Raw genomic sequence first — 14,495 nt, 5'->3', positions numbered from 1 at the left:
CACCCATAGTTTTGGAGTTACAGTGATTTTAAACAGTTGACGGAAAATTGGGCGACATGTAAAAGCTCTTTATTTTATTAATAACTTTTTTTAATATAATTTTCTTTTACTAAAACTTTGCAGATATTCTTAAAACACTCTAATGGCCTATAAAAATAGTTTTAATATAAAAAACTACCCTGAGTTTTAGAGCTACAGTGTTTTCAGTCAGTCAACGGCTGAATCGGAGACACGTGAAAGCTTTTGAATTCATTCATAACTCTTTTTACAAATGGTGTTCTTTTGTTTAAATTTAACCTATACCCTTGAGACACTTGCATCAATTATAAGACAAGATTAATAAAAAAAAAACACTTTTTCTTTTGCCGAGATCGATTCGCAGACATGTGAAAGCTTCATAATTTATTAATAACTTTTTTTTAATGGCGTTCTTTCGCTAAAACTTTGCAGGTTTACTTAAAACACTATGATTAGTTATTAGCACAGTTTGAATAAAATGAGCACCTATAGTTTAGGAGCTGCAGTAATTTTAAAACGTTGAGGACCGATTCACCGACATGTCAAGCCCCTTAACTTATTTATAACTTATTTTTATGATGTTCTTTCACTTAACCTTTGCAGGTATTCTTGAAACACTCGAATTAACTTTCAGAACACTTCTTATAAAAAGAAAACCTTAGTGTCAACGCTACAATAAGTTTAAACAGTCGGCGATTGAGTCGATGATATGTGATAACTCCTTAATTTATAAATAACTTTTTTTTGATGGTAGTCTTTTTCTAAAATTCTACACGTACCCTTCAAACAGTTACATAAAGTATCAGACTAGTTTTAATTGGAAAGACACTCTAAGTTTTTAAGCTATAGTGATTTTCAATAGTTGACGACCAATTTAGTGGTTTGTAAAATCTTCTTAATTTAATCATAACTTTTTTATTAACAGTGTTTTATTGCTTATTTGTACGTACTCTTGAAACACTCTCATTAACTATTATAAAATTTTTCATTAAGTATGGGTTTAAGATTTTTCTCGGCTTGTAAGAAGCTCGATTATTAGACGTGAACGTAATATACATATTTGTAGTTGTTGTCTGCATTACTTCAAAACTAATGCAAAAATTATAATACACAAAAATATGTTCGTTAAGGTCAATAAATATGAAGTAAGTTTTCCAAAATGTGGTGATAAAATTTTTCAACTTGAAAAGTAAAGGAATTAAAATCAAGTACCATTCATAGTATATACAGACTTAAAGTGTTTATTAAACCCTGTACACAATGGCTAGAGCGAATAATAAACACCATGAAGCATTAAATTTTGAATACTAAGTGAAGGGCAGTTTTAATGAGACTAAACCATGATACGTTTTCTACAGGAAAAAAATCGATAGCAATTAAAACCCAGCTTCCTGGTTTGTTCAAGAAATGCGAGATCTTGCCGTAGATTTACAAAGTATGTACAAAATTCCAGTATCGTTGAAATTTTTTACTGAATAAGAAGACTTCAATTTTTTCAACGCTGATAGATGTTACGTGTACAAACTTATTTGTTATGACCTAACTTATTTAGAGTATGGTCTTAAGCGTTTTATTTTGGTATCGTTCGTGGGTCTGCTAGAATTCAGCTCGTGACCTTTATTTGTTTTTTTTAATTGGATAAAAATTCTTTATCGAAATGATGTGCATAAAATTAAGTACGATGTTTTTTCATTAAAACAGTTTAAAATAATGTTTTCTTCTAAACACAATTTATTCGGGTCATTTTAACAAGGTTTAGTATTCATTATGTTACTGATGACTAACTTACATCCAACACTGATGGTTGTTACTGCTGCTTCAGAGTTCCTTAGTGCTTTGTGTAATATTTCTGAGTTATCCCTTGCACTACACAAATAAGTGAGACTATTGATGTCCTTAAAATATACCCGAGTTGCTTCAGACAACACGTTATGCCTTATGCGTACAATCTACTCACAGGACACGGCAGTCAAGAGTTGACTAAAACTTTAGAGGGCTGGTATGATTGAGATTTTGGATCAGAGATGATGCAAGCTCGCATCAGCAATAAAAGAAATACTAAATACACGTTATAGTGTGAGTTATAAGTTTACCAATCTTCTAATCAATGCTTTTGGAAATTTTGCAAGAAATTTTTAGCATAATGGAAGAATTTGTTAATTATACTATTGAAATTGGTATACGTCATAAGAATTTGACAATCAACGCGCAAGAAATCTATTCATTCACTCATACAAAACAATTTTTGTACACGTACATACATACAACGTAAAATTTTAATGCACACATGCATTCTAACAAGGTTCGCGGCTGGCCGCGTTATATGTCAGCATATTATAAAAGATGCACCTCGAATCTAATACACATACACACATATGTATACTAAGGAGCTTTGCTCCCTGCGCACTCTGTGCGTTAACTCCCTCAGAAGACTTTGATTTATTTATTATTTTGTAAATCACATCAAATTGATGAATTGAATTAAACACTGCTATATTTATAACACTGCTAAAGACACTGCTATAGCAATAGAATTAATGTAATATGACGCTAAAATTGCTGATGTATTCAAAGGAGCTACTACCATCATGTTGCCTTATACATTGAGACAATTTTTTGCATGGTTTTTACTTTCAGAAAACGTTTTTGGTAAAAGTATTTAGAATAAATATAAAACAAATTTTACAGAAGATTTCATTTGTGATCAAGAAAACCTTGCTCTTTTGCACATAAATTGAATTCTTGTTATGGAAGAAAGTCTTGTGAATCGTACAATTTACCTTCACCTAAAAATATCAATTGTGTACAGAAAACAGAAAACTTGAAGAAAATGGCTTCTTGTAAAAAAAATTTGAAATCGCTGAAGAAAAGCGTGCAAAAAGAGAATGAGGGGGGGGGGAGCAGGCATAAGAACAAATTAAAAATGCTTAAAAAAAGGGTATGTTTCCATATAGTTATGTAACATTCGGAAAGCTGTAAAAAACCGTGCCTCCATCAAAAAATTATTATTATAGCAAATTATATGACTCATATAAAAATACTAAGGATTATATACTCAAACTATATTTTGCCATGTTGTACTTTACTTAGGATGCTATGTTGAATATAACCAAAGTAAGTTGTAATATACATCTTTCTTTATTATACAGCTCTGTCGGTAGGGATATCCACACCCACTTACTGACATTTGTTTCCTCCCCTCCAAAATAAAGAAAAACTTTTTATTTTCTCTTTCATTTGTAAAGACTTCATTTATTCTTAAGCCCCCCCGTCAGTTCTTAGAAGCCCCTGCCGCACCCTATTCGCTGCCCTCCCGCATCCTCTGTCACAACGAACCCTCATAAATAAAAATTTCCTCTAACTTCTCTGCCTCCTGCAGCTTACAATAAGTATCTTAATATTTTTATTTAAACAATCTCAATATAGGTCTATGTTTACTTTCAATTTTAAAATAATTACTTGAAGTTGTGAAACAACATATATTTTATCTATTTCCCCACGCTACCCTAGGAGCAAATACATTTACTTTATGCTTAGTTTTAAAAAACACTAATACGTAGAAAAAATGTATTAATATTTCGTAATGTAACATTTAAAAAAAAATTTCTCCTAATAAAACTGAAGTATTACAAAACATTAATACATTGTGTTATATAGTGATGGTTAATAATGTGATATTCAATTATTGTAAGACTGTTTTGCAGTGAATGGTGATTTTAATTTAAAAGATGTAAGTGCACTAAAAAATTGATAACTAGTTATAATTTATTCAAATTTAAAATTTACTTTACAAAGAATATTTTCTATAGTTAATAATTTCCACTTTAAATTTATGTAAAAATTTCATTTTTAGTTTTGCACCTTTATTCGTAATTCATTTGTCATCGAAAATTTCTTCCCAAACCATATTTTATATGTCTAAATCGTTTTCACGTTTAATTTGTATAAAAATGGTATTTTAATTTTTGCATTTTAATATTGCATCGTATAATTGTCCATGTGAGAGTAAAGGTTTTTTTAAGTACATTCTGTTTTTCTATGCTGTGGAAACATTGACCTTGAGACTTATTGTTTGTCATAGAAAATGCTAAAACTAAAGGAAATCGCTTTGTGTACAAAATTAATGGTAATAAAGATATATTTCCAGAATAAAATTTTGTTTTTGGTGTATTACCGATGCATCTTCACTAGATAAACACTAGTAAACTTGGTTTTCTGCAGTTTTTGCTCGTAGAAGCCCCTAGAGTTAGGCTACTGGTGATAATTCTTCCAATGAAAATAAAAATTTCTGTTGACCAATTAGGCATATAATCTTTTTCAAAGACTTCCTTAGTGTTACTCACTCGTACTTTTGTACTCACTTTAAATTTTGATGTTGTTCTTTATTTCGAAAACATACATTTTTGTAAAATGTTTTTTTTTATTAATAACTGTAATATCTCTTGGCTTCATACCAATCGTTGAATGTTACCAGTTATTGTAAGAAGTTATCAGCTATTGTAAAATATTAAGCTACTTACATTTACCTCTTACATTAAATTTTTTCCACGTAGCATGCTTTTGTGTGCAATTCAATTAAGTATAGATGTCTTGAGATTACTATATGCGAAGTATAAGTTAATTTTATAATTTTTGACGAGACTTTCGAACACTCTCGTGTTGTAAAACTCTTCATAACGATCTGTTTGCAAATTAGTTGAAACTCTTCCTTCCGTTAATGTAGGTTTCATAGTGACGGTAATATCTGTACTAGTTTTATTCATTGTAGGCATGGCCCATGCATACTTAAAAAATACATCTATGACTGTCAACGAATACGAGCATAAGCTATCACCTCCATAATATCAGCTTGCCATGTGTTATCTAAGCCCCGAACATCAAACTTTCGGCGGAGGAAGTTGCGTCTCGCAGGTTTATGAAGCTCTTCCAGTACTGCTTTTATCACTTCTAACTGTATTCTGAAGTTATATTAGATATCCAGGTCAAAAAATCCTTGATTTTTTTTATTTCACGCTGAAAATTTAGTACTGTTCCTGAAAATAAGTCACTCAAATTGCTTACTCGCAGAGTTATTTTCTCTTGTTTAGCCAAAATAAAACTTTTTTCTTTCTCTAAAGTAGTAAGTTTTTTAACATCATTGAATGAAAAAGCTGATACAACATTGCATAATCTTTTATTTCCTCAGTCAAATTGACTATCCTTGACTACCATATTTAGAGTTAGTTCATCCACGTCTAAATACATCAATATTTATTCTAACACTGATGTTAAATTAATAAGTAAGCTTAATATATAATATTAGCTTCACAAAGTGCGTCAACGATTATATTCATTTCATTAGTATGACTAAGATTGCCTGCTGATCTTTTTGCCACTAGCAATCTTAGTCGATTGACTAGTTCATTTGGGTTGTCCCTGTAAACATAGTCCATTCGTGTGTTTCGTTTAGAAATTTTGAATGAGGATGTGGACCTACCTTTTTCTCCTATAAATGTGTAAAATTGAATAATGAGACACTAATATCATTAAATTTTTTTACTGTTGTGTGGACGAATAGTCTCATTTTTATCAAATTTTCTTTTACGTGCACTTAAAGTTTCAAAGATTTGTTCGTATTGAGTTAAAATATCAGGTGTCGTGTATGCTTTATCAGAATGTTTTTTAATAAGTAACTCAATCAACCTTTCAATTATGGATATCTTATCCATCCTCCTCCATGTGATCCTTGCAGGGTTCGAGCTTGGCTCCAGTCGCCAAGGGTGTAGGGACAGGCTTACAGTCCGTCATGTCGAATCGAGCCAGTAGCTCCTTGATGTATCTGCTCTGGCACAGCGATATAGACTCACTTGCTTGTTCTATCTCTATTCCGAGACAATACTTGGCCAGACCCATGTCTTTTAGATCAAAGCTTTCGGCGAGACCTCTCTTGATCCTTTCGACTCTAGCAGTGTTACGGGAGACAAATAAGATATCATCCACGTAAAGCAGGACAAACGTAAGTTTATCGTGAAGATCTGTGTATAAACAAGGATCACAGTTGGTAGGTCGTAATCCTTGTCCCTTGAGCACTGCATCAATCTTTTCATGCCACCTTCTTCCAGCCTGACGAAGGCCGTAAAGGGCCTTACTCAACCTGCAGACAGTGTTTTCACCCTTCTTCAAGCAATTTAGCATTGTCTTTGCCTTGTCCACAGTGACGCGATCGTTTTCGTTTTCACAAACCACGAGCGACTCCAGGACCTCAGCAAGCATTTTAGGAGGTTTCATGTAGAGTACCGTGTCCAACTCTCCGTGAAGATATGCGGTCACGACATCTGATTGATAGAGTCTTAATCCGTACTTTGCTGCAATTGCAGACAGAGTGCGTAGCGAATCCAACCTCGCCACTGGGGCGAACGTCTCAAAGAAATCTGTACCAGGAACCTGAGAGAAACCCTGGGCGACTAGACGAGCCTTTCGGCGGCATACGGTACCATCGGGGTTATACTTATTTCGAAGCACTGTCCTGCTACCTATAAGTTTTGCGTCGCGTGGTTTCTCCTCCAAGGTCCAAGTGTCGTTGTTAATAAGGCATCTGATTTCGTCGCGCATAGCTTCAAACCACGCTGCCTTGTCCGGCCCACTCAAGGCTTCCTTTATGTCGACTTCACCTGCACTCATAGCGCTTTCATTTTCATCGAGGCGATCTTGACGAAACGTGACGTGACCCTCATGCGACCCTTTATTCGGATTCTCGATAGGAATTTCGAAACCACGAAAATCTTCCTCTTCCGAATCAGCTATACCTGACGGACTGAATTCCGGAAATCTAGGGAATGCAGGTTCGTCACCTAAACCAGACTTAACTCTCTCTTCGTCATGGTTGCTCGGATGTCCGACAGCGATTGGGATAGATTCCGGTGCAGCTGCGACCTTTTCTTTCACCACGTCGACGATATTTACAGTCGAAGCATCCGGCTTTCTTTCGTCGAGTAAAGTTTCCGGCGGAGAAGAGTCACTGAGTTCGTTCGAAAACTTTACGTCTCTCGAGCAAGTAACCTTCTGAGCGCCGGTGAGCCAAACGCGATAGGCCTTCGAGTAGTCGGAGTACCCAAGGAAGATGCCCTCGAGTCCGCGATGGTCGAACTTCCCTTTTGTCGGACTCTTGTTTAAAACGAAAACTTTTTCGCCAAAAGATCTCATGTGCGAGATGTCCGGTTTACGTCCAGTCCACTTCTCGTAGGGCGTGCAGCCTACTGTTTCCGTAAAGCATCTATTGCGAATGTAGTTGGCAGTATGTATGGCCTCAGCCCAAAAGCTCATGGGTAAGCCAGATTGGGTAAGCAGGCATCGAGCGGTTTCGATGAGGGTACGGTTCTTCCGCTCGGCCAAGCCGTTCTGCTGCGGTGTGTGCGTCACTGTGAATCGATGCTTGATTCCGGCGTCTTTGAGCAACTTATCTTGTTTACCGTTGTCATATTCCTTACCGCCGTCGGACTGAAGTTCCTTTATTAAGTGTCCGGTCTGATTTTCGACCATGTTCTTGAACTCGACGAGCTTTTCGGTGACTTGAGTTTTCTCCTTCATCAGATAAACGTGACAAAATCGAGTATGCTCATCAATGAAGGTGACGAACCATCTCGCTCCGCCCTTTGATGAGGTTCTCATTGGTCCGCAAACATCCGTGTGAATGACTTCGAGGGGCTTGCTAGCGTATTGTGCTCGAGCTTGGAATGGCTCTCTAGTCATTTTCGCGACAGCACAAGTCGTACATTTGCTGATATCATCGATCTTGACGTTGTCGATACCTTCGGCGTGTCCCTTTTGGATCATGATTTTCAGATCCTTGGCATTCAAGTGCCCGAGCCGAGCGTGCCAATCGTTCATGTTGGCCTTGATTTTAGTGAAAGCGGACACATGAGGTAAATTCTCGGCTCTATTAATGTAGAAAAGATCGCCGATTCGTTCAGCGCGAGCATGAATTTTTCCCTCAGCGTCGAGAATCAAAGCGCGTTGACTGTTAAATTTTACGTCGAAACCCGCGTCGACAACTTTCGCGACCGAAACAAGATTAGTCCTAAGGTTAGGTACGTAAAGAGTGTTTTTCAATGTTATGTTACGTGCGTCGTTTTCCGATACGATATTCACGTCGCCTTTGGCGCACACTGTCGTCGTCGCGTTGCTAGCCAATCGCAAGCAGCCGTTGGCGCACGTAACGTTTGTAAATGCACCTTTATCGCCGCACACATGTGATGTGCTTCCGCTGTCTAAGCACCATTTGTCCGTTGACGAAGCACCGGCGAAAAAGCACAAGCCCGATGTTTCGCCTTTCGCCTCTTCTTGGCTTTTCTTCTTCTTGAAACAATTGGCTTCCTTATGACCTTTCTTTTTGCAAAACCCACACTTGTAGTTCGGTTTTTGCTTTTGTGATCCGGCGCCGCCCGACACTGATTGATTGGTAGATCCGCCCGCAGCCCGATGGTCTTGATTTGGTCTGGCAAACATGACCGAGCCTTGCAAATCCTCATTCCCCCGGTGACGAGACCTAAATTCTTCGAGAATTTTTATCTTTAAAATCTCGAGGTCGGGGAGGTTGTCACGTGACTCTATGGCACATCTAAAATTCTCGAAGCTGGTCGGGAGGCTGTGAAGTAGCATGATTGCCAATAAGTCATCGTCCAGGTTAGCGCCTGTTGATTTGAGTCTATCGGACGCGTCGAAAAAACCTTTGAGGTGATCGACCATGTTGTCGCCCTCCGCCATCTTGTGTTGAGTCAATTGCTTATACAGTGCAGCCTTTCGAGCGGGTGTCTTTGAGGCATACGTCGACTTTAATTTTTGCCAGACGTCATGTGACGTGATGCAGTTTTTGATCTCTTTAAGTTCAGACGGCGAGATAGAAAGGATTAAATTGGATTTGGCCTTCCGATCTTTCGCCAACCACGCCTTATATGCTGCCTCGGATGTGGCCACTGCTTCGGCATTCGCCCCGTTTGTGCTAGGAGCTGGGATAGCTCCCGAAACGTAGTCCCAGCCGTCATTTTTTACGAGTAGAGCTTCTACCTGGATCCTCCAGGTATCGTAATTTTCTCGAGAGAGCAATTCGAAGCGTGGAGTGTGCGATACGTATTGACTGTCCGACATTTTGGATGCGTCGATACTACGCTTATACGGCACGGTATATGAGCATTACTTCCGACACTTGTAGAATACTTTTTGCTTTCGGTTGCGGTTACGCCTCGCGATTATCTGGGCCCATAACCTGATAATATAAGTAGTCGAGGATAATGGAGACCGAATATTAGCAAAAGGAAAACTTTATTTCTTAAGGTATATGCTCTCTGTTAAGCGATACAAAGCTAACTGAACTGCTAGGTCAGGTTAGAGAAAACCATATAGATAGTGTAGTATTATAAAACATAAATCAAAACGCGACATCTGGCGGTAATACAAACAAACCATTTGAATTTAGAATGAATGAGATTAAGTAAAAAGTATATATATTTAACAGAAACAGTATTATTAGTACTGATATTTTTATTAACAGTATTCCTTATGATATAACTTTTTTTTTGTTGTAATTTTCACATATTTTGTTTTGGTTATATATTTTTGTTGTTGAGAATGAGACGTATTCTTAATCTTATTGTATATATTATTATCGCTTTAACTCTAGTATTGTGATCGTTATAGAAAAAAATTTTTTTTTTGTCAAGGAAGGTCATTTAGAAAAAATCTATCTGAAAAACCAGTAATGCATAGTAAGAAGTAGTTGTAACATTTATTGTCATACAAACAATTACTATAACATTTTTACAAATTTTTACAACTTATATGCATCACAAATTATTCAAAATTTAAATAATCTCACTATCAGTCGTGTAAGAATTCTTGAACATCATTCTTCATCTGAGGAATTTTCTATTTCACTTGTCTCATTAACCAATAAAGACAGTATTTCACTAGTTAAATTTTTCTTTTATTTTTTTCAACATTTTGACTTAATAATAACAAGAGATCAGAATTTAAAAGTAGGCGATGAAACATGTATTTCTTTGTTACAACGCTGAAATAAGCACACAATATTTCTTAAAATCTTACTAGTTTCCTTCAATTCAATTATTATTTTGTTTATATCAGAAAATACAAAGTAAAATTTTATGGGTATAATAAAGCGGTACATGTGTAGTTTTCTGTTAATTTAATACTGTAATTAAAAAAGACAAAACAATTATTCATTATAAATTATTCTTTTTAAGATCAATTAATAAGACTCAATAAGAAGTTTGCATGTAACTTGGGTGCTGATTAAATTGCTTTATTCTTGTAAGCTACGTAAATTAAGTTCTAACTACATACCTTCTAACTACACCAAAAAACTGATCCCAATACTTAACCACTGTATAAGATACACAGATAAATCTGGTGGCCAACTATAAGGCAATGCATGTGTCCTAATAGTTGGCCACCAACTTTTGCATATATTTAGCGTGGAGGTGGCCAAGTACTGGGATACAACAGCCTTAAGGTGGCCAACTACTGCGACATTTACCTTATATAAGTATTCTAAATGTACAAAATAAAAAAATAAAAATTCTTTAAAAAATTAGAAAGTAAAGCCTTAATGTAGATGTGGATGATTTCAATAATGCTAATCCTATACAAAACTTATGCTTTATCTTTAGAAACTTATTTTGCATATACATCATTACATTGTAACGAGTATGGCTCACAATTCCAATAATTTATATCCAATAATTCATATTCACTTGAGGTGATTGCTTCCCAAAAAATAAGTATAAATAAGAAAATTTATATCCTTTAGGAAAATAGCATATAATTATTTTCAAATTTATGTTTGACACTATCAGATATACGAGGAACAATGTAGATTAGAAAAGAGAAATATTTATAATTTTTCTAAAAATATATAATCTAAATGAAACAAAAAACAGTACTTTTATCTAACAACTATCAAATTTTATTTGGTTTAAACAAACAAAAAATAGATTTTTCTCAAACTGAATACCTACAAATTCATCATCATTGATTTGCGAAAAAAATCGTATTTATTGTTGAGAATACATTTCTTCAATAACGTTTTTTTGAATTCTTATAAATAAACTAATATTTAACAATAGATACATTTTTTGCAAATCAAGGATAATAAATGTGTCAGTGTTCAATTACAGAAGAATTTCATCTTTTTTTTATTTTGATCGAATCAAAATTGAAAATTTTTAGATAAAAATAATAGTGTTTTTTAATCTACCCCATGAATAGATATAGAAAAAAAATGAAAAAAATGTATTATGTACCTTGTTTATCCATTAGTATCAGACACCAATAATAAACTAATTATATACTATTTGACAGAAGAATATTGATTCTATTGTCAATACCGTATATTCGAGGAGACAACTACCCGTGTATGTTGACAACTCAATGCGTATTGCGTAGTGATTCTATTATTTACTTTAAGATTATTTGTCATTAATTTCATTGTATTATAGAAAATTAAGTGTTTGTCTCTGTATTCGTGACTTACCGACAAATTTTCCTACTGTAATGCTCACAAAAAGATTTGATGATCTTGTGGTTACTTTCTAGCGCTTTCTCTGACAGCATTTCTATGGGCAAGAATAGGCTTTGTATAATTTGATACCCGTGTATTAATACAACGTGCATCGTCGTAAACATGTAATACCAATCATATAAGTTAGTGAATCGTTATGCGGCATTTAAACAATATTTGTTGAACTTCTGTGTATCTATTATTTTATTTGATGATATTACAGCCTGTATTACTTTCAACATATTCAAAAGATCATTGTCAAATCTTGCAAGTCATTTTAATGTTTTTTTAAACATGAAGTACAATTTAGGTATCACTTATAGTCGATTAGGAGAGTACCAGTTACTTCAGCAACTACATAAATGTTATTGAAAAATGCGCGAGCAGTACTTCCGCTGTTAGTGTTTCCAGATTCTTGTGTTGGAGCATCCACCAAGATTCCTAGTTTTGTGTAAAGAGCATCTTGGATTTTTTTTTTTTTCTTATTAATAATATGTTTTTCGTCTTTCCGAACCTTTACATACATTTAATCTACTAATTAGTCTCTAGATACCATATTTTTCAAACAATTATACTTATTACATAATACAATTTACGAATATTCATAAGTTTAGAGAACAATTTTTTATACTCAATAAAATGATTTTTAGTTTAATTCATATGAGTAAGTATTTTGCTCTTTCAAAGATCGATCAAATATTTCTTCCATTATTACTTAAATTATTGTACTAACATTCCTTTGTTTAAGTTCCATGCGATAACTGATATGCAAAACAACCTCCATGAAACGAATATGAGCAAGTAAAACTGAAAAACCATACTGCAATGATAACGGATAGACATGAACATCAGCTAGCAGATCTACATCATTAAATGTTGAGATAGTACTTTTGCAGACGAAACACCGCTGACCAGGCATCGTTAAGAGCATTGCAAATCTAAACAACAATGGAGGAAAATCGAAAAAAATATTTTGGACTGGCTGCTCTCTCTTATTAAAAATTCCATGATATATGGCATACGTGAGGATAAAATAGATTTCGTTTCATGTGCATATGACAAAATTTTTATAAATATTTAATTTCATGAAATTTACACATGCAACGTTGTTAAAATACATTTTTTAATTATGACGTTACGCATGTACAATAAATGATATCTTGATATTATTTGACCTACTCCAGACTAACTGTTTGCAAATAAAGTAAATTTGTACGTCTTAATTTGACGTCAATCATTGTGCAGACTATATCTATCCCAACAGTACATCCATTGAATGAAATTTTTTCAAAATGATTAATTTCGTATTTTATTGTGCGTTCCACTTCCTTACACAGATCATCAGATTCTTTTTGGTATAAAATAATAATAGGGCGGAAAAATCTAACTAATGATAGAGTTGGGTTATCCCAGTATATTTTTCCGCTCACTGTATCTATTAATTGCAATGGAACGATTAAAATGCAAAACATTTTACTATCGTCGATGATTTTACTATCGAATTTTTGTTTATAGGAAGCAGCATTAGTTCCATCCATTCCATACTTGAGTCTCAGTGTCAACTGTGTATTAGTTTTAAGGAGGTTCGGTAGTGATAATTTTTTATGATGAAAATTTTTGAAATTTCGATATGTTGTTTGGGATAATAGTATCAAATTACAGCTAAATTTTTGAAGGGTTTAACCACACCGTTTTCAAGATATATTGACTTGAAAAAACAATATTTTAACATGTAGGCTTATGGAGAAATCACTTAAATTTCACATAAAAAAAAACGGCTAAATGAACTTGCTTTTTTTTTTTTTAATGAAAGAATATTGTCAAAATAATATTTTGTCAAAGTTTGAGAGAGCCCTACCACAAATTTCTATTAAAAAACAGCAAAAAATGTGCTCGCAGCAGACGACTTGGCAATGCTGCTTTTGGAGCGCGCTTTGAAATGTAATAAATAGTAAAAACTCCTTTTGTCATTGAAAATTTAATTATAAAAAATTCAACCGAATAAATAAGTACACTGTCATCAGTAGACGACGACAACAGCAGTAGACGACAACAAAAGTAGACGACGTGCCAGCAGCCGAAAAAATTCACAACGTTGCCAGACGCTCTCCCTCCCCTTGCTTCTCTGAGATTTCCCCCCGCTAACACTACCGAACCTCCTTAAACTGCAGATTCAAAAATTCAAGCAATCTTTTGATTGTGTGACCTAATAAATCCTGTAACGATATCTTACATTCTGATTCTTTAATAACTGAATTCTTAGGGTAGACTTTTCTTTTTTTCTTTCGTGACCTATTTTACAAATTCACTTTTTATTTTGTTTTGGATGAAAAAATTGTTTTCTTCCATGCAGATTAAATGCATTTATGACATGAATTAAAATTTGTTATTGAAATCTCCGCCACAGGTATTTTGCTAAGTAAATAAATGAAAAAAAAAAGTAGTGTAGGTTTTCTCATACTCGATCGATTAAAACTGTTTTCAAATGAAACATTTAATAATATTATATTAGTCTTATGCAGCAATGCATTTTTATATTTGACTTATTTGTCATAGATTATATTATATATACACACACGAAACCATGTAAATCTTAAATTATAAAATGAAAATCACATAAAATGTAATTGTGCACACATCTATGAATTTATTTAATTAACTTCTGCTTTGTAAGTAAATTTGGTATTCTTTATCGTCTGTTAATTTTAAGAATAAATGTGTTTATACTCATGAGCCTGTGCACAATAATGGCGATAATCCGCGTAGTGACTTTTTTATGGTATTTTTTTTATTACTTTGAGTCTTAATGTTTCCCAAACATTAAATTATTTCTTTTGTAAGAAGTAGCAAAATTTTTTTTTCACAAGTGTTTTTGTGTATTGACAATAATTCTTTAGGATAGTATTATGCCAATATTCTTATT

General features: G+C 34.1%; 1 protein-coding gene across 2 annotated transcripts in view; it reads left to right on the top strand.

Annotated features, from left to right (window-relative positions):
- Positions 1 to 14,495, top strand: part of REPTOR (repressed by TOR) — a 401,948-nt gene that overhangs the window by 337,998 nt on the left and 49,455 nt on the right. The window contains exon 4 of one of the 2 annotated variants that reach the window (XM_089597242.1): positions 12,321 to 12,626. The exons of the other annotated variant lie outside the window; for it this stretch is intronic. Within the exon in view, the coding sequence (XP_089453368.1) occupies positions 12,321 to 12,337 (17 nt within the window). The 3' untranslated portion in view covers positions 12,338 to 12,626. Of the gene's footprint in view, positions 1 to 12,320; positions 12,627 to 14,495 lie in introns of those variants that run through there. 2 annotated transcript variants of the gene reach the window in all.

This window comes from Copidosoma floridanum, unplaced genomic scaffold, assembly GCF_036245765.1.
Source record: "Copidosoma floridanum isolate Cflo_tuat_1 unplaced genomic scaffold, Cflo_Japanese_pri ptg000031l, whole genome shotgun sequence".
Lineage (NCBI taxonomy): Eukaryota > Metazoa > Arthropoda > Insecta > Hymenoptera > Encyrtidae > Copidosoma > Copidosoma floridanum.
This window is presented reverse-complemented; position numbering and strand designations above follow the sequence as displayed.